The following is a 20,000-nucleotide window of genomic DNA, read 5'->3' on the forward strand; positions in this document are numbered from 1 at the left end:
AAAGCTAATTATGTTGATACCAAGGAACAGTGACATTAACTGAAAAACTTTCAGATAGATCTTTTTCAAAAAATGGTGACGGTCTCGTCTTCATATTGTTTACTAATTCCCAAAATTTTAACCCTGGTCGTACGGCTAGATTTTGAGAAAAAAGCCTTTGAAATGTCTACTTTCCAGACCTCCCTCCAGGAACTCGGTCAATATATTTAGCATTTTCACCTGATTTGCATTTACTTGTTAGGTAAAATCACATTTTACATCAATAGACCTTTTCGGCTTGTACATTTTGTTTTCCCAATACAGATCATGTGATAATACTCAGGAGGTTTGGTCCTTTGTTTTGTTCATTAAAAAGAGTGCATGCAGGCATATTCATGCTTGCATGCCCTCATTTTAATGAACAAAACAAAAGACCAAACCTGAGTATTATCACATGATCTGTATTGGGAAAACAAAATGTACAAGCCGAAAAGGTCTATTGCAGCAACTAACACCTCCTCAGAGACATCCTGTTGCTTTAATTTCACAGATTTCAAAATCTTGATTTTTCTCTTCGGAAACCTGTAGTAAGCCACCTTAAGCAAATTATGCAGTGCACTTTTCAATATTCAGTACGTTATCCTTGGCTGACTGATAAGAATAAAGTAGCCTCGTGCTAATCAGGCGAAAAATGTAAACAAAACTGTATAGTTGCACTGTGGATTATGAAGAAAAAAATCCCACAATCCCAGTTAAAAAATAGTTGCCCCATCCAATGGTGTGGACTATTTCATCACATAATTAAGTAAGTTATTAAGGAAAATTAATACCCCCCACCCCCTCCTCCCCCCCCCCCCCCCACGATCCCCCTGTACAATGTTGTTATAAAGCTGCAATCCAAATGTCGTCAGCACAAGCGCCAGATGTCAACATTGTATATGGGAGGGCAGAGATTATGGTAATAAGTCCTTCGAAAATAGGCAATTTTTCCAAAACACAACAACAATCAGGGGCACCCAACGAATCTGTTCCTCACATTATCTGTTCCCCAGAGGAATCTTGCTGGCTGGCAAAAATACAGGTGTTTCGATGAGCTGGCTGGGAAATTTTGTTATTGATAGAGGTTTTGTCTTGGAATTACTGACTTTTTCTAGCATTTCAATCCGAGCTGGCTGTAGAAACTCTGAAGACTGAGGACGACTAATAAAAAAAAAGAAAAACCCCTTCCCTCTCCCAGAGAATAGTCACAAACATACGACGGCTGGTCAGAGTGATTGCGCTTGCGGAAAAAACCTGTTTTGTCCCGGTTTTGTCGCTTTTGTTCGGTCGTTTTGGATCGAGGGATTTGAAAGCGCGCGGAATTCCTGGCTGGGAAATAAATTTGATCAGCTGGCTGGGAAACCAACCAATTTTATCTAGCTGGCTGGGAAATTTCTTGTGTGTCTTGCTGGGAAAAAGGAACAGATAATGTTTTCCCAGCAACACTGAAAAACACCTGAAAATGCCTTAATAACATTTGTTTTCATTAACTGGGGTATAATAATACATTTTAAAACAAATTGGTCGTTGGGTGCCCCTGAACAATTTTGACCAGGATTGTAGGTATTGGTATATCAGTATTTTATAGCATCAGCGCTAGCCTGTTTGCCAGTGTTTCATGTTAATGAGAGAAACAGCCGACAGAGAAAGTACCAATAAAGTGCTTTCTCTTGTCTTTTGCCCCACCCTTGAAAGTGATTGCCATTCTACGAAATGAATACTTGACCCATTTAATCCCATGATCTAGAAGTTCATTCTCCTACCTACTTCCATAGATTTCTTCCTTGGTTGGCTATGAGAATTTAGTGTTATATCGGGATCATGGTTTCAAGCTGATAATAATCTTTATTCTAAACGTAAAAGTCCATGTACAAGCCGCACCTTTTTTCTCAAAAGTGAAATCAAGAATGGGGGGTGCTGCTTATCTACGGAAACACGTGAGGTTGGAGTTTTCTAAGGTTCAATTAATATTCATAAAAACTTCTCAAGATGTTACTGAATAAACATAATAAAAAACTGAAAGCACGTTGTTGTTGATAATTTCCTTTTTCATGCTCGGTGGGTCCTAATTTAAAGGAGCCGTTTCTATCTTGAAGCGTTCACACTTCACTCGAACAACTAAACACCAAGCTACAGGCAATCTCCATTCCTCCACAAAGCTGTTTGTTATGGTCACTTTGACACATACGCACTCGTGCGTATCATTTCAATCGCCTTCGAATGTTCAGCTTCATGGAGCTGCTTGAAAAAAATAATCGCATGGAGAGAGCATCTTAAGTTTTTTTTTGTTATAGTAAGCTCACAAGATAAAGTATGGCAAGTGAAATGTCACTATGGAAAGACTTAATTGATATGAAAGCTCGTAACAACCACCGTGTCAGTGTTATGAAATCGTATGAAGGGGGTAGTTTCTAACCCTAACCCTAACCGAACCGTAAAACCTAAACGAGTGCTTAGGCTTAATCAGTAAACGAGTGCTATATTAATCACACGATTGTGTTAAAAAGCGTAGTTTAAGCGAACGGTGAAATGAAATCTTAAATTTGTAAAGAGTTCTTCGGCCTAATTTCTGAAACGAACGCTTAGGGTTAATCAGGAAACGAGGGCTATATTCGTCACACGATCTCGTTAAATAAAAATTCTAGTTACCCGAACCGTAAAATGAAAGCTAAAATTTTAAAAGAGTGCTTAGGCCTAATACTGAAACCAGCGCTTAGGCTTAATCAGTAAACGAGTGCTATATTCCGCACAAGATCTCTGTTGTCAGGTTTTCCCGTTGTTAATACTGGTGACGAGCGCTCTTCCGAGTCCACAGTTCCACAGTCTCCTGTCTGTGGAATTACTTAGGCTTTGACGCTTTAAGAACGAGGAATGCCACGGCGTACCGCATAGCCAGCACATATAACATCGCTGCGCCATTTTGAAATTTAAATCTTTTGGAATTTAGTCCACGTGGCGGGGTATTCTACAGTATCGTGCATTCCTATTTCTGGGTACCGCGTACCGCGTAGCCGGCTACGTGGAATATAGTTCGAGTGGCGGGGTATTCTGCAGTTAAGCCCAATTTTGACTGATCATGATTTTCTCTGATCCAACGCTGTGCAAGACTTATCGTCCACGGTTTTTGCGAAGGTTTTAAAACCTCAACTTCACTAATACTCGAAGTAATGCGTGACATGTTACAGTCGCGTTACCTGCGCAGTAACTTTGCGCACAAACAATTAGCGCGAACGTCCTTAAGGGTTCTTAAGGGGTACTTACATGTGACCAGGTCGAACTCAGACCTGCATGAGATCATATTGGCCTCCACACATTTCTTGTTTTGCATTTACATGAGACCGGCTTCACAATGAACTCAGCCCACTCTGACTTCATTTCAGTTGCTGAACCGAGTTCAGAGAAACTCTCGTACCGGTCTGAGTTTGTAGCGTTATCATGTAAGTGACAACAAATCTCAGACTGGGTTCAGAAATTCAAGCTGGTATGCTTTTGGGTCAGCGATATATTATTTTGTTCGACAAAAGATATCATTTCATCCCAAAACCTGCTACCAAGCACTTCGTCCCATGCCCAGTTTCCTGCAGACAGCTGCAAAACTTCATACCTGTCTGAGTTCGTCCCGGTTTCACGTAAACACCCCCTAAGATCAGGTTTGCAGCACTTGGCTTCCAGATTCCAAAAATTCAGAAAAAAAAAATCTTGAACTTTTGGAACACTCTGTATGGTGTCCAAAATGCACATTCATTGGAAACATTTTGATAAGAGACAAACTGTTTTACTTGTGCAGTCACTAGAAACATCTTTACAAAATAAAAGGATTATATAGATTTCAATGACAAAACATCTTGCCCAAAAATGGTTTACAGTTCTATATACACTCTGAGTAAAAAATACTACCATATGAATATTGTGATTAAAAATATATGACAAAAACTCTCTAAAAAAGTATCTGAGGTACACGTAAAGTGCAGTTCCCTTCAACATTATTATTTGTAAAAAACAATGGTTGATTCACAATTCCAAAGAATATGTATATACTAAAATGCCCCATTACAAATTCAATTCAAGAGCAAATTTCATGTCAACCAGATCATCTTGGAACAAAAGCACCTTACAGCAGCTGTCGTCATACCAGCCGTCGTCATAGCAGCCAGTTTAGATGTAAGTCTGAGTGCATTTTGTGCACTTGAAAAATATACCTGCAAACAGTACCTGTGCTGACAACATTAAACTTGCTGTCACAATTTGCTTGACCTATTGATTGGTCATTTAACATCTCATAAAATTGGGCCAGCTACATAACGACAGAAGCACAGCACCCTTGCTACCAAATAAATGGCATCTGCTGTGCTGGCAAAACAATACCTGTCCAGCTATACGACAACTGCCGCAATACTAAAAAAAGACACCTATGATACAGTTAGCATGAACACGTTAGGATTCTTTAGTGCTTGACATGCATTTCTTGAAAACCTTAAAATGGATCAGGTACTTTTAGGTATGAAACCAATGCAAATATTTTAAAACCTGCTCTTTGAAGCATGAAACCTTTTCACGTCTAAAATGTTGTGGGCCTTCAGTCTGGTCCTTGTAGAGTAAGTCAAATTTCACTGATGGTCATTGACATCTGAGAAAACCTGAGAAAACTGTTCATTGATTTGCATGTAAAAATAAGTGTGGTGATTAGTTTACTTGCCTGGGAGAATGTGTTAACAATAATAATTATTAATAATTTTGTTAACATATTTCCCCAGGCAGGTCAACACATCCCCATGCAAAGCCGCAGGTAATGTTTAACTAGCATTAGAGCTACCCTCAGTGCTAAGCCAAAGTAACCCAATATCCAGAGACCTACTGTAGGTGTTGATAGGCCAGATGACAATTTCATAATAGTCCACAAGATCAGCAAGAGAACTCATTCCTATTTAGAGTAAACAGTGGTTGAGCAAAGAAAGATGAAATTGGCACCAGTTCACGCTTGAATGATTCCTCTAGTAAGGTGCAAGCTCACTAAACTTTTACTAGGGTGTTTAAGAAAGGCCGACAGCTATGGCAGTGACAGCGTCACAAAACAGGAATATTATTGGTTAAAGAAAAGAGGAAAAAAATGCATGCTGCATGTGCAGCACCAAATTTTAGCACAATATTTTTGTGGAACTCTGCATGACGACGACGTGAAAGGTTGAGGTTTTGATGACAACATTTGCATACAAATGTGAGCGTTTCATTCTCCATTACTCTGACTCCACTCGTAACAATACGAGGATACTTTGGTCATATCTTGCAACGTGAAAGAGATGGAATAATAGCAGAAGGCTTGTGATAGTACAATGATGTATTTTGAGGTGATGCTTTCATTGTCACTGCTGTCATAGATCTTAAAGTCCCTAATATAAACTGTTTTCACATTACATTATAGCGACCATATAGGACAGATGTACATTGACAATAAAAAAAGTTGCCACGTTTGGGTATATGTACCACAAAAATCGCTGGGGAATTGAATTACATTTTTTTTGGTAAAAATTTTCTAGTTTTCCTAACTAGTATGGCCACCAGACACGTAAGTGAAAACAATCTATCGGTGATGGTTACAATGTTGCACTTCATACTGTCAGAAGTGTATGGCACGATAACTAAAGCAGGCTATGTAAGTTTTAACTTACGATTCCTTGTCTTGAGTAAAATATATGAAAAATATCCTCAGTTTTGCAAAAATAATCTACAAATCAACTGGCGTCCAGAGAATCACATCTGCTTTTGATTACATTCATGTTCGCACTTCTCAGAAATGCACAAACATCATCAACTTCATTTAACGTTTCGAGAAAAGGGATCAAGTCTAAAAGCTCCATGTCCGAAAAATCATCAAACCATGAGGCTACTGGTACCTACAAAACACAAAGATATATGTAATTTTCTTCTTTTAACAATCGTTGTTAAAACACTACTGCTACTTCAACATCATTATTTTTGTACTCCACTGTACAAAACTAATGCTGCTTACAATGTATAATTGCTGAAATGGTATATGAAATGAATCATATAATTATGAACTGCGGATATGAAATCAAATGAAGCTATGATCTTCGCAGTTATGAACGCAATTCTTACAATTGCGTAGAGAAGCCTGAAAAATTCAGGACTTCAACTTCACAATAACTTGGACAGTAAATCAACATTGTGTGATTCCAGAAAATATCCATAACCCCCCCCCCCCCCCCCTCCACGGATGGTCAATGGAAATTCCTAGGGGGTTTATTTTATTGAAAAGCGGTGCTTTCCTTGTTTCTCCGAGTAGAATTCGCGCACGAAAGAGAGCTTGTGCAAAAATAAAGTGAGAGTAATAAGATGTGATGAGTCTGGTCCCTTTTATGACTTGAACAACAAAACTACTCAAGTAATCCATTAATAGTGTAATAAACGTAGTGCTTGTGAAATGTTAGAAGATTCACGGCTTAACATGTCGAGTCATCACCATCGCCGTCAGCCAGCTAGCTTTCAACTTCCAGTTGTAACAATTTCGATCTTAGATCATAAATCGGCAATCTTATGATTAAGTTTAACAACCATAGTCATGCGATGACAAGGATGGAAAACTGTCAAAAAGTGTGCTGCACGATGAGAGTTTTTGTATTGCTTCTTAACCCACTGCCTTTATTTTTAACACTGTTCCCATCGTCGCGTTTCTTTTACGTCGTGGTTGCTCGAACCCGCTGGTAGCGTTACCACAAAACCATTCGTCTTACGCGACAATTTCGTTGAAAAACTGACTATGTTAGGGAAAACGCCCGACGAAAATGTCATTCGAGGACATTCGCAGGTAATCATAGAGAGGCTCAGTCAGTCTGAAATGCCACACAGTTTAAAAGTCTTTTACAAGGCAAGTTACGTCTTATAAGTTTGCTTTTGTTTCGGTAAGCAGCAGTGAATTTTGTTTTAGACTACAACTAGATTGTGCAAGGAATTAAAGCGAACATTTCTTAGAAATGTACATAAGTTAAACTTATCAAGTAAAGCTATGATCCTCGCAGTTATGAACGCAATTTTTGCAATTGCGTAAAGAAGCCTGAAAAATTCAGGACTTCAGCGGGGTTCAAATCCCGTTTAAGTACAAACATTGATGTTGTGGTGACTTTAGGACCCGAAACTGACCATTCAACAATAAACTTTGTAAGTTTTTTTCGTAGATCCGTTTTGAAATTGGAACATCTTCACATAGTTTATGTTAAATCAAAAGTTAACTTTGAAGTTATGCTGTAAATGTTGCATTTGAGATGAAACTGACTGAGACTAGACGTGTACATACTTAATTACAGTATAAGAAATCAACTTTGCGACGGAAGCCAAAGATTTACCGATAAACTTTGTCTGTAAGTTAGTTTTTAGCAGATTCATTTGAAATTCGAAAATGGTCACATAGTTTTATTTCAATGAATAGTTCAAATTTGAAGTTATGCTGTAAATGTCTTCTTGAGGTGACATAAACTTATTACCCTCTGTTATCGTGCCTTGCGCGTTTCGCTCGACGGACTAATAAAAAAGACAAATGAATGAAGGGGTAGTTTCTAAAGAAACTGTGGTGCTGCGTCGGTGGGGAAGTAGTATACAAAAATTTGGTTTTATCAACGGAGTTGATAATGTAAATTGGCCACCGTACAGAGATTCTAAAAGCTGACGTTTCGAGCGTTAGCCCTTCGTCAGAGCGAATCGAGGGATTATGGGTTACGTGTAGTTTTTATAGTAGAGTAGGAGCTACGCTATTGGTGGTAACATGGCAACGTGAAAAATAGGAATATATTAGTTAAATGAAAAGCGTTCGTTAATACCGTGGGGATTAAGGGTGCCGATTTGAAAGATGAATTTTTGTTCCAGATTCTTGCGGCTTTCCGTCGTACCTAGATGTAGGGAAAGGCCGCAGATAGCCATGTGTTTTTTGGAGTGGTTAGGCAGATTGAAATGGCGAGCGACTGGCTTGGATGCATCCTTGTCATTCTTCTCAACATCGCGAAGGTGTTCGCGGAATCGGTCACCTAGTCGTCTACCTGTCTCACCAATGTATAATTTATTGCATAACGTGCAGGTTATGCAATAAATGACATTTGCGGAGGTACATGTGAAACGATCGGTGATCTTAACAGATCGCTTAGGTCCCGATATCTTGCTAGTGTTAACAATGAAAAGACAAGTATTGCATCGTGAGCGCGCGCATTTGAAAGTGCCGGGTTGCTCGTTAGTTTTGAGCGCGCTTCTAACTAAAAAGTTGCCTACGTTTTTGTCGCGTTTGAATGAAATAAGTGGAGGTTGCGAAAAGATTCTACCAGTCTCGGGATCATTTTGGAGTAATTTAAAATTACTAAGACTGATGCTTTTGACTGCGTGATTATGAGGATGGAAAGTGAGGGTGAATGGAATTCTGTCATTCTTATCTTTTTGTGACGTTTGTAGTGATGACTGTTGATCAAATTGTTGGGCGCGATGATGGCCCGCTTTGACCACAGAGACAGGATAGCCACGTTTTTCGAAGAACTGGCACTACAAACCTACTGATTCACACAGTTATTTGTTGTATTCATCGTCACATCCATCACATGTCAAAAACTCCATCCCTTATTCTCAATTTCTTAGACTTCGACGTCTATGTAGTGATGACTCCGATTTTTCCAGCAAATCAGAGGAGATGTGCCAGTTCTTCGAAAAACGTGGCTATCCTGTCTCTGTGGTCAAAGCGGGCCATCATCGCGCCCAACAATTTGATCAACAGTCATCACTACAAACGTCACAAAAAGATAAGAATGACAGAATTCCATTCACCCTCACTTTCCATCCTCATAATCACGCAGTCAAAAGCATCATTCTTAGTAATTTTAAATTACTCCAAAATGATCCCGAGACTGGTAGAATCTTTTCGCAACCTCCACTTATTTCATTCAAACGCGACAAAAACGTAGGCAACTTTTTAGTTAGAAGCGCGCTCAAAACTAACGAGCAACCCGGCACTTTCAAATGCGCGCGCTCACGATGCAATACTTGTCTTTTCATTGTTAACACTAGCAAGATATCGGGACCTAAGCGATCTGTTAAGATCACCGATCGTTTCACATGTACCTCCGCAAATGTCATTTATTGCATAACCTGCACGTTATGCAATAAATTATACATTGGTGAGACAGGTAGACGACTAGGTGACCGATTCCGCGAACACCTTCGCGATGTTGAGAAGAATGACAAGGATGCATCCAAGCCAGTCGCTCGCCATTTCAATCTGCCTAACCACTCCAAAAAACACATGGCTATCTGCGGCCTTTCCCTACATCTAGGTACGACGGAAAGCCGCAAGAATCTGGAACAAAAATTCATCTTTCAAATCGGCACCCTTAATCCCCACGGTATTAACGAACGCTTTTCATTTAACTAATATATTCCTATTTTTCACGTTGCCATGTTACCACCAATAGCGTAGCTCCTACTCTACTATAAAAACTACACGTAACCCATAATCCCTCGATTCGCTCTGACGAAGGGCTAACGCTCGAAACGTCAGCTTTTAGAATCTCTGTACGGTGGCCAATTTACATTATCAACTCCGTTGATAAAACCAAATTTTTGTATAATAAAAAAGACAGACTGCTCATAGTCTATCAAGCTTGCTCTACCTGTGTAAGAAATACATCTTGCCTTGCAAAAGATTACAAGTAGATCAAAGATTATAAAAAAAATGTGTCTTAATTTTAAGCGGTACACGGTGGATAATCTCTAAATGCGGCAAATTAAGGCCATGAAAAGGAATAATTATAGGAAATTCCTGGGGGGGGGGGGGGGGGATTAACCCATCTGGAACAGAAATTCCGAGGGGGTGGAGGGGTCTAATCGGAAGAACCATCCGTGTTTGGGGTATGGATATTTTCTGGAATCACATTGTGGCAAAGTGGATAACCAAGTGTCAAAGATGCCCCAACAACGTATCTGAACTGTCACATTTAGACCGTGAAATAGCATTCTTGTGGGCACATGCCAACTACATAATACATGTAGCTTGATAATTCCACATATGCGTTCCATTCAGTAAAATATTCATCAAATGAATGAATCTTACAGCATTCTCAGGGTGGAAACTGTATGACGCTGGGGAATTATCCACAATGAGAACATGCTTCAAATCTCTTCCCAGTTTACTGAGATCCTAGGATGCAAAATAAATAATATATTTAGGAATGTTATTTAGCTAGGCAATCAGATTTATGCATGAGGTATTATTTGGTGTTCTCATCTCAACAAAAGCCTATTTGACAAGGTTTTGAGTAGTCTCCCTCGCAGCCGTTTTTTGGATGTCACGCAACGGGAACGTTGCGTGACATCCAAAAAACGGCTGTGAGGGAGACTAGGTTTTGAGTTGATAGTAAGATATTACTTTGTAATTCAATTACTGGGGTACTGACAATCATACATGTAATACTTTCAGTGAGTATTGTTATTGTATGTTGTGGTTCAAACTTCTCCCTGGTTTAATTTTTTTAATTTTTTAATTTTCCTTCGCTTCAGATTACAATAATAAAGATTTGACAAGGAAAAGTCAAAATTGAACTGGTTTGAAAACTTTAAACCACGAAAAAAACTGAACTTAAACATAATTATACAACAAAGTTCAAAGAAAAACTCTTTTCAATCAGCAACTCAATAATGCAAAAACTTTTCGCTGTCATGTTATCATTATTGTCACCACCAGTGAATGTTGTTATTCATCCAGATTCAATGCAAGTGAGGAATTTTTAAATCTTTGAATCTGAAATTTTGGTCTTAATTATTAACAGACATTTCGACTGAAACCATCCGTCTTCAGTCCATCAGAGCTAGGCTGAAACAACATCAAGGACCGAACTCCAATCCGGCTCAAAATTCGGCAGTTATTGTCACCTGAAGGACACAGGACACATGTTGGATTCGAAGGGAGTCAACATCCTAGATAAAGAACGAGATTGGCGAAGGAGGGGGATAAAGGAAGCGATATGGGAAAGGGTGGAGGACCCAACCCTGAACAGAAAGGAGGGGCTCCGACTCTCTCTGTCTCACACTTGGAACCCGGCCCTCGTCTCCGTTCCTTGATGTTTGTCACGTGATAGTGAAATACCACGTGACAAAGTTCACTGATGAAGACTGATGGTTTCATGCAGTCGAAAAACGTCTGTTAATAATTAAGACCAAAATTCCAGAAAAAGATTTTAAATTTCCTCATTATTGCCACCACCTTTAAACGTCATAAACTATAATTATATACATGTAGGCTCATCTTTGTTTCCTACAACAAAATACAGTAACAGTCAAGGCTTAAGTCGATCACTTCCTTTTCAACTTAATTAATACACTGGCAGCTAACACATGTAGCTACAGAAAACAAATGATTCCACAAGTGTCTCTCTGTCAAAATCAGCTGGGCAAAAACTTTGAGCACTTCATGACTATCTGGAAACCCTTGTTTACCTTAACGTAATTCCCTCTATGAAAAACACAAGACTCCCTGAAGAGTCTAGCACGGAATGCCCCATACTTGTCCAGCAAGTCGGCGACTGGGTCAGCATACTAAGGAAGAAAACACAAATAACGATTTACATTGTATAGTTAATGGCAAACATTTCAATCTGTTTTTAACACTGACAGAAACATTATGGAAACCTTCAACATTGCTATTAATGATAACGAACTTCAAGAGCTTGTACAGTACAGTTGAATGATAATATAATGTCTAAAAGATTCATAGCCACCTTTGCAGTTGGGAAATGTTAACCCATTTTACCCCTGGGAGTGAGATTTAACAGATTTTACTGTCTAATACTCGTCACCTGGGGGCGTCCTAGGGAGTTTGAGGTGTCAGATTAACATGTGCATCTTGTTAAGCAATTCTTAATGTTATATTAATTTTCTGGTAACATAACATTGCTGTTATGTGAAAAAGTGTTGTGGAGCTAGTCCTTCTAATAAGACATTCTTTGCTGGATTCTCCGGTTGCGGGAGTCAGTATCCAAACAAGGTCACGGGTTTTAAGAAATATATTAATTGTCAGGCAAAAGTTGCTCTCGCGATCACAGGTAGAAAAAAAAGGGTTATAGTACTCTTAGATACGAATTATTATAATATACGATTTCACAATTTCCTGATGTCAATCACATCTCGTCACACAATCAACAAAACACTTGGCCCAGTTTCTGACAATTCCCTTCAAATTGTTGAAACTGGTTTGAGTCACACTAAGTGAGTATGAAACAGCAAGACAACATTTTGTAACTACCTTTGCCAAACTGGCTGTAAATAAAACACACTCAAACAATTCTCCGACTCTCTGAAGAAATTCATCCACATGGGGCCTTTTTAATACATAAACCTAAAGAAGAAAAAAACTTGGTTATGTTTTAGAAAACATAAGTGTATCAGAAATTTAAAGGGTACAGACAGTTTCCTTGAGCTGTGACAAAAATAAATAAATAAATAAAACAGCTGATCACAGCACTAAAGATAATCATTAACTACCTGGTGAATGGTTCCATCAATCTCCACTGGGACAATAAAGTCAGCATTATGAACAGGCTGAAAACACAAAGGATAAGTTCTACACTGTACATGTATTCAATGCAAACAGGTGCATGGCTACATATTCTATAGATCAGCCAGAAACTAATTCACATAACAGCTCTGTAGGAAAAAAGGTGAGGTCATTGTAATTGGTCAGCCAAGGAAGAATAAAGAAGGTCTGTGGATGATTGATTAACATAAAAGTTGGGTTGAGTTTCAAACATCTGGAAGTGCCTCTTAATAATTATTATTACAGATTGATCTAAATATCAAGAGCAGTGTTGTAGTGATAAGTAGAGACTGCGAGCAATCTCTTTCTTCTCCTAGACTACGCGGAGACAAGTAACACACCATGAAAAGCCACAACCCACGCTATGCAAGCTGGTAGCCTGAGCCCGAGATAGACAAAGATAGTCGTCCTTTATCCTCCCTCTCCCCAATCCCTTCTCTGTTTTCCCCAAATTTGCATAATGTTTTTATTCCCACCCACGCGTTGAATATGAGGAAGAAAGGACGACTGCTTGCAAACCTCTAAGTCCGGAAAAGCCAAGTGTTAATCTTGAGTGTATTAATTAAGGAAGCAGGGGGTTAATAAACAACCTCGTTCTCAGGGTCTCTCTTCTCTGCCTCCATTGTCATTGAGAAAAGACCCTGGTTCACCCTGGTCACGTGTCTCCCAGAATCTGCGAGGTTCACCAAATGTTTGTTAAGGGATGGGATACATTGCGAAGAAGGGAATCAGCACACAACTGATTTTGTTTGACCGCAGTATTTTATATACTACACATATCAAATTCGATGTGACAGGCAAAAGGTTGTGGTCAAATCGATCGGACGCTACAGAAAATATACTTGCGTCATTCAGGTTTTCAACCGTGTGAAGGTCCGGATCAACAAAGACTGCTAATAGTTTGCGACAGTTTTAAAGAAAAGAAGATTTTGTTGTGCAAGAAAACAAGGGAAATGTTTTTCCATGGGAAACAAACATGTTCAGCGACCAGCAGGTGTGATGTTATTTAAGTTCTTACAGTGTATGTCACATATTGACCTCAAATCATCAATTCAAACTGACGTATTAGCATGTGCAGGTATTTCATTTTGTTCTTTGATTTTCGTTTTTCTTTTGAATGTTAAAAACAATGTGATTCCTAAAGTTGCAATCTTGTACCGCGAGTAGACAGTTTTGACTTCTGATATTTACATTTCAACAACTTTGTGTACATTAATATTGTTGATGTCGTTAAAATATTTTTTTTACTACTGCACAGTGCTTTAGCGTGTATGCTTTTAGCCCCGATAAAATAAGAGAGACACTTTTATCAAGCAAATGTAGTGTTTGGTGTATTCTTTTAATTATGTTAGTGTATGTCCTGTAGGAGCAACTTAACCTACTAAGGGAATATATATTTTTTGTGAATGTCAATTGCCCCTCCACATTGAAGTTGTCTTGTCGGTCACAAAAGCTCTTGCTTTTAGGTTGACCGCTTTTGTGGGAATTCATCTCCTGTGGGAATATAACATCAGCTCTTTTGAGTTCAGTAGATCTTAACAACATCAATCTTCCAATGACAGAAAAACTATAGGATAAAGTCATTAACAGCTACAAAAAATTCAGGGCACACTTAATCATTTTAATAGTAAGCTTTTTAGGGACATAATATAAATTCACCCTCTACAATAAATTATACTACAACCTTGGACAAAATAAAATGATAAATTAGTACCCCTCTCCCCCCCAAAACAATGATGAATCCGCACACAAGTTAAAGCCCACCATTTTCATTCATCATTGAAATTGGGGGGTGGTCTACATTTTCCAATGTTGTTGATCTATTACAATAATTATGAAGAACAATAAAGATCTGTCAAGTGTGACCTGCCTCTGCCTTTGGCATCGTCACATAGCTTACACCATCCTAAAACAGGCTCACGGCATACTTAAATTAAGCCTCATCTAAGAATAAATCATTTTACCTTGAAAGAGCTGTGCACCAAAGTTTCATCCAGATCTATCACTATGCATTTCTTGTGCATGTCTTGATGCCTTACAGCTGGAAGAAGGTACTGCAAAAAAAAATTTAGAGGCCATTTTAATATTAGAGAAGAAAAGGTTGTCAGGGACAAATCTTTTTAATCATTTGTCTCATATTAAGATGGGCACAACACACATTCGGCATCCAGAAGTACTAAGATCATGAGAGTAGCATCTTCCAAGACAAACTAGGGATCCTTTCCTTTGTCAGAACTGGCCAGCCAGACCCGTCAGTTTGCAAAGAAAATGCAACAATTTGAATGATCATTTGCATAATAATAAGAGTGTTAATCTGAAAGCATTGAACAGTTTGTCCTTCTAAATGCCTGGTCTGGCCAGTGAGTTCTGTCAGATACATGTAGAAAGCATCCCAAGTCTAACGAACAATAACAATATTTATTATTAATAATTACCTCATTATAAAAAGAGAACAGCTCTGTTATTGGTGAGGTGGTTCCTGATAGTGTATAGAGACTAGACTAAGCACTCCAGACTAGCAACAGGGAGACGTTGGTTTGTCTCCTGCTAAGGACATCCACTGATTTTTTTTTTCAAATATATACATGTACAGAATTGCTAGACTGAACTCACATTAATTCATTATTTCACATTGTGCTTTTGACAAAATATCTGCCATACAAACTATAGCTGTAACCTTTATTAACATTGATTACTTTAATTTTATTTAATACCTTTGTTATATTTTAATTATTAAATTTTCACAAACAAAAATGTTATTAACTCTTAAAGGGAAAGTACACCCTAGAAAAAGTTTCTCTGAATCGAAAGTTCTTTACCTGTATGATCATACTTGACCACTTATTTGTTTTTATGTATGCAAATGAGGCTATGATGTAGTAATAGTCAAGGATTTCTCCGGATGACAAGATGTACTAGATATAAACAAGGAAAACAACTTGAATCTTAATCCACGAGGTAAAATAATTGTGTTGATATTGGCTCCACCATCAGAACAGATTTACCTTGTGGTTGTTAAAGAATGGTGTTTTCTATTTTGGAATACCTTCTATCGTTTCAGAGATTGTTTTTGTTAAAAAAAAAGCATGAGAGCCTGCCTGCATGGCTTTGAATTTTGAATGTTGCGTCCAAATTTTTAACGCAGAATACTGATTGGCTGAAACTAAATTACTTGGTGATGTCACCATTGACAAGCTTTGCGGAGATTAAGTGGTCAAAAATGTGTATGAGAAAATCGTAGAATGTTGCAATTTTACCGTAAACTTTACATAACTAAAGGTCAAGCAACGCGATGCAAAGGCTTCTCTTCTGGAAGGAAAGGAAGTTCTATCTCTGTTATCCAAAGGATTCCGGAAAAGTCTATAATTTACAACTGCTTTTTGTAGCATGCAGCCAAAATAAACGAGCTACAACAAGGGCGGCATCATGACACACGTGGTAGTTTTCTGTCCTCTAGAAAGCATTATCACTGATCACATTTGGACAGAAACTTGGGCCTTTCACCTGCCTTACTTGCTGATTTAAGGATAGAGGAACCCTACACGATTTTAGTCAAGTATTTGTATCTGTCTAGTATTAAAGTGATGTAGTAGTTATGACGTCTGTATTTCATTAAAATAAATAAAATAGACAACTCCGCTTCGCTTTACCAAAATTTGGCCACAGTTATGGTTGACCAGTCTCACACAGTGGATATGCAGACAGGGAAAAGGCATGTCTCTGTCAGTCCTATTACGGCTCCCGTTGTTTCAAGTTTGTGTGCTAATTTTTTTCCCTGACAAAAGAAACACATTTTCTGTGCAAATTGACTTTGATGAATTACCGTACAGAATATTCAGCTAAGCTTTGCAGGGCTCAAAGTTAGTGACCAAATGGTCGCACATGCAACTAAATTTTTGATTGTGCACCTAAAAATCATGTGTGATCGCACTCAAGCGCCTTAAAAAAAGCTCAAGTACAGTGCGACTGAATTGCCTCAGAAACATCAATCAACAGATATAAAGATATACATAACAAAATCTGACCCTAAATGATAAAGTTACATTATTTTCCTTTCATCGGTGTGTTTATTTGTAGTCTTGCAGTTTTCTCAACAAATTCCCCCAATGGCCGTGAAGGTACATTTTTCCTATTCATGTTTCATTCCATCCCATACTCTTTTGTTAAAACTTTGTTTTGTTAAAACTCTGCTGACACATGCAAATGAAGACTACGAATAACGAACATGCTTATTGTGCATGTTAAAGGTTTGTGATAGTGGAAGGTCAAGAGAGGGTCAACAATATGAGCCTTTTTCTTCAAGGTAAGAAAATTGTTTAAAAAAGTTAGTCATTGCACTTATATTAATATAGTCTTGTATTCCATAATTTTCTTACAAAAAGCCAGCCTTCACCTTCTACAAAAGTGAGTAAATCTGCCTCGAATGATACTGCATCACTATATCAGTCTGCGATAATGCTAAAGAGGATGAACCAATGAGCAAGGAAAGAAAATAAACAAATTTCAAAGAGCGGGGTTAAACGAATTCGAGTAGCTAGAGTGGGATTCAGAGAAAGAATTTACATGTATGTGCTGCAGATACTGTAAAGGTTTTCCCGAGCATTCATCCGCTTCATACTACATTGTAAGCTTACTCAATGGTTCCCTGCTACAGTGTAGAAGGGGTATCTTTTCTTTTGTGTTCGCTGGGCTCTTAAGAGTACGGGAAAAGAGACCTCTGCCATTGGTCGAACGCATGTGCAGCAGTTACGTAGTGACCACACCCTCACGTGATGCTTCATGTTGTGTAGGCTCACTTAACAAAAGCGGAATCACTCTAAACGAATGTGCAAGACATAGCGGCCTACGGCAAGGACGTCAAATGCATGTGCAGAATTTATTTGCCACTTGTGACAGCATAAAGTCTAATCTTGGTAACCTGATGGAATCATTGAATTACTCGTCCAACAAAAAGATCTTTTAGATCTTGTAACCGCACTTTGAAAATTTATCTGTTTTCTTACCACTATAGTCGCAACGTAGTGCACATTCCAAAGCAGTCCTTATTGATTCACTGATGACTATGGACACAAAATCACTTGATCAATCTGTAGCACAACAACTGACAACAACGACTGCGACTGATTTTGTTGAAACTCAAACACGCTTCCAACAGACATGTTTATTTTAGTGAGTTATGTACATGCTGCAGGCCTATTGTCACCACGGACGTACACTCTGTGCACTTACAGTGCACTACCACAAAAAGTGAGATTTTCTAGAGTCAGAAACTGTCCTTTTGACAAATTTCTAGCTATAAAGGTGACCAGTATTCCACTCTGTACTATCAATTATTGTGGATGAAATCTTCTGCCCTGTTACTTCATGGGTGAAATTTTTCATCAGGGCCATCATTTTATGACAGTTATTAATGCACATAAAAAGATTAAAAATTCTTCACAATTTTGCTATCAATTCCACAAAACTGCATAGATCTCAATCAGGGAAAAGTTTCTCAAGACGTTTCTTTTCCTATAACATTAATATGCATTGCATTGATCTTTTTTCCATCACAAAATCTTAATCAGATTAAGCAGTTCTAAATACTTTTTTAAAAATCAACCTAATAATGTCTGGAAAATCTCTCACTCCACATCTTTCTTCCATTTAGATCTTTCACTTTTAGTCTTTTACACCACGTTGATAAAATAATTATGATTGCTTCTATATGTATTTCTTTTGACATGTTTTGGTTGTTAGCAAGAAAAAAATTAAATTATTTTTAAAAAGGTCAAATTTGTTTAGTTTATTTGAAATTTAGAGGAGAACCTTTGAGATCAAGAGACCTGCACTATGAAAGTGACAAAGACTGTTTATATGGTCAGAATACAATATTCTGCTGTTATAACTATTCGATTACTCAAATTGACATCAATTATTAAAGATACGTATAAACAAGAAGGAATACTACATCAATGTATATTATTCATCCATTGAGACAAATCCAACAACAGCGATGAAACCAACCCAGTTCTTCACCATGACAGGAAGACGAGCAATATATGCGCGTTGAAAAAAGAAAGATAATGTTAAAATTGTCACGAATCGAAGAAAAGGTAATAATGTCTTATTACCGGTATATTTCCTCTCTGGATTAAATCGATTCTATCTAGTTTTGTGTTATTAAGATTTGCCCTTTTACAACAACTTCACTTGACTTCCCTTCATCATCTGATACAAAACTGATACCAAAGTCGAATATAATTGTGCTAAATAGAGTAATAAACAGTTCCAGTTATCAACCGAATAGGAACTTTATTTGAGAAGTAAATATCAAACACGATATATACGTAATAGGCCGGTAAACATTTAATACTTTCAATTAAACTGAAGCTGTTTTCTACGGAAACTGCTTTGATAGACTCTTATTTGCAATACCAAATGCAAGCAAAAGATTGTTAATGTGCATGTTGGGAAAGAATAGAATTTAATCTACTTGTTGTAAAGATTTAAGGAAGCCAGCTTTTTGCCACGCGCGCGCGTGGTACTTATTCTCGTTATTGAAACAGACCTAGGAAGATCACATAATCACGAAAACGATGGAAACCGAGAATAAATGTAAAACTAAAAACAATGGAAGACCCAAATAACCTGAACAATTGTTTATTTCCATGAATAAGGTGATAAAAGGGCCGAGACACGCCAAAAATGTACTCTTTTGCGAACGAAAGTACATCGAGCTTTCTGCATCTCACAGGAGAAAATTACAATTCAGTGATTTCATCGGTTTCATCCATCACAAGGCACTTAAAAAGTTTAAATCGAACGGTCTTTTAAGTATCGCCAGATTGTGAAGTTTTAAATGAAGGATTCCATGCAATATTTTGGCGCGAGGAGAAAATACCCACCTTAGAATCTTTGTCTTCTACGATCGTGTTATCATTGTGATTGTGGTTGTGGTTATGATTGGTATGAGTTACTGCACACGGACTTCCAGCTGCCGTCGATTGAGCGCCAAAACAACAGAAAAACGATGATAAAATGTTTCTACTCCTTGGCTTTTTGGAGATTGAAGCAGGAACTGAAATTAGATGGCAAAGAGTTAGTGGCCCTGGCTGAAAAATAAGCAGGACTTGAACAAAATATCCAAACGTCATAAGCTAGTTTGCATCAACTCAGCGGATACATAGCTCCATCAAAATCAAAATGCTTGCATTAATTTCATGCGGAACCGCAGAAAGAGATTCTCAAACAAAAACATGGAAAGAGAGTTTAAAATACTAAGATTAACAGTATCTTCTTGGCCAGCCGAATCCAGCCTTTATCAAAACAAAGACTTTCGATGGGGCTCCCGCGGGGTTGTAGAGCCTCGAGCGAGCAAATGAGCAATACAACATGGAGCATCAGCTATCGAATACTCACGTTTAAC

General features: G+C 38.1%; 1 protein-coding gene across 1 annotated transcript in view; it reads right to left on the reverse strand.

The window, feature by feature from the left end:
- Positions 1-3,771: 3,771 nt before the first annotated feature.
- The window catches only part of LOC137984760 (carboxy-terminal domain RNA polymerase II polypeptide A small phosphatase 1-like), a 16,411-nt gene continuing 182 nt past the window's right edge, over positions 3,772-20,000 (reverse strand). Inside the window, exons 1-8 of the mRNA XM_068832028.1 lie at positions 19,994-20,000; positions 19,480-19,652; positions 14,557-14,646; positions 12,541-12,597; positions 12,302-12,394; positions 11,497-11,595; positions 10,115-10,201; positions 3,772-5,909 (exon numbers count right to left, since the gene is read on the reverse strand). The exon at positions 19,994-20,000 is cut by the window's right edge and continues 182 nt beyond it. Coding sequence (XP_068688129.1) covers positions 5,748-5,909; positions 10,115-10,201; positions 11,497-11,595; positions 12,302-12,394; positions 12,541-12,597; positions 14,557-14,646; positions 19,480-19,652; positions 19,994-20,000 — 768 coding nt within the window. The 3' untranslated portion in view covers positions 3,772-5,747. The remainder of the gene's footprint in view (positions 5,910-10,114; positions 10,202-11,496; positions 11,596-12,301; positions 12,395-12,540; positions 12,598-14,556; positions 14,647-19,479; positions 19,653-19,993) is intronic.

Source organism: Montipora foliosa, chromosome 14 (genome assembly GCF_036669935.1).
Source record: "Montipora foliosa isolate CH-2021 chromosome 14, ASM3666993v2, whole genome shotgun sequence".
In the NCBI taxonomy this organism is placed as follows: Eukaryota; Metazoa; Cnidaria; class Anthozoa; order Scleractinia; family Acroporidae; genus Montipora; species Montipora foliosa.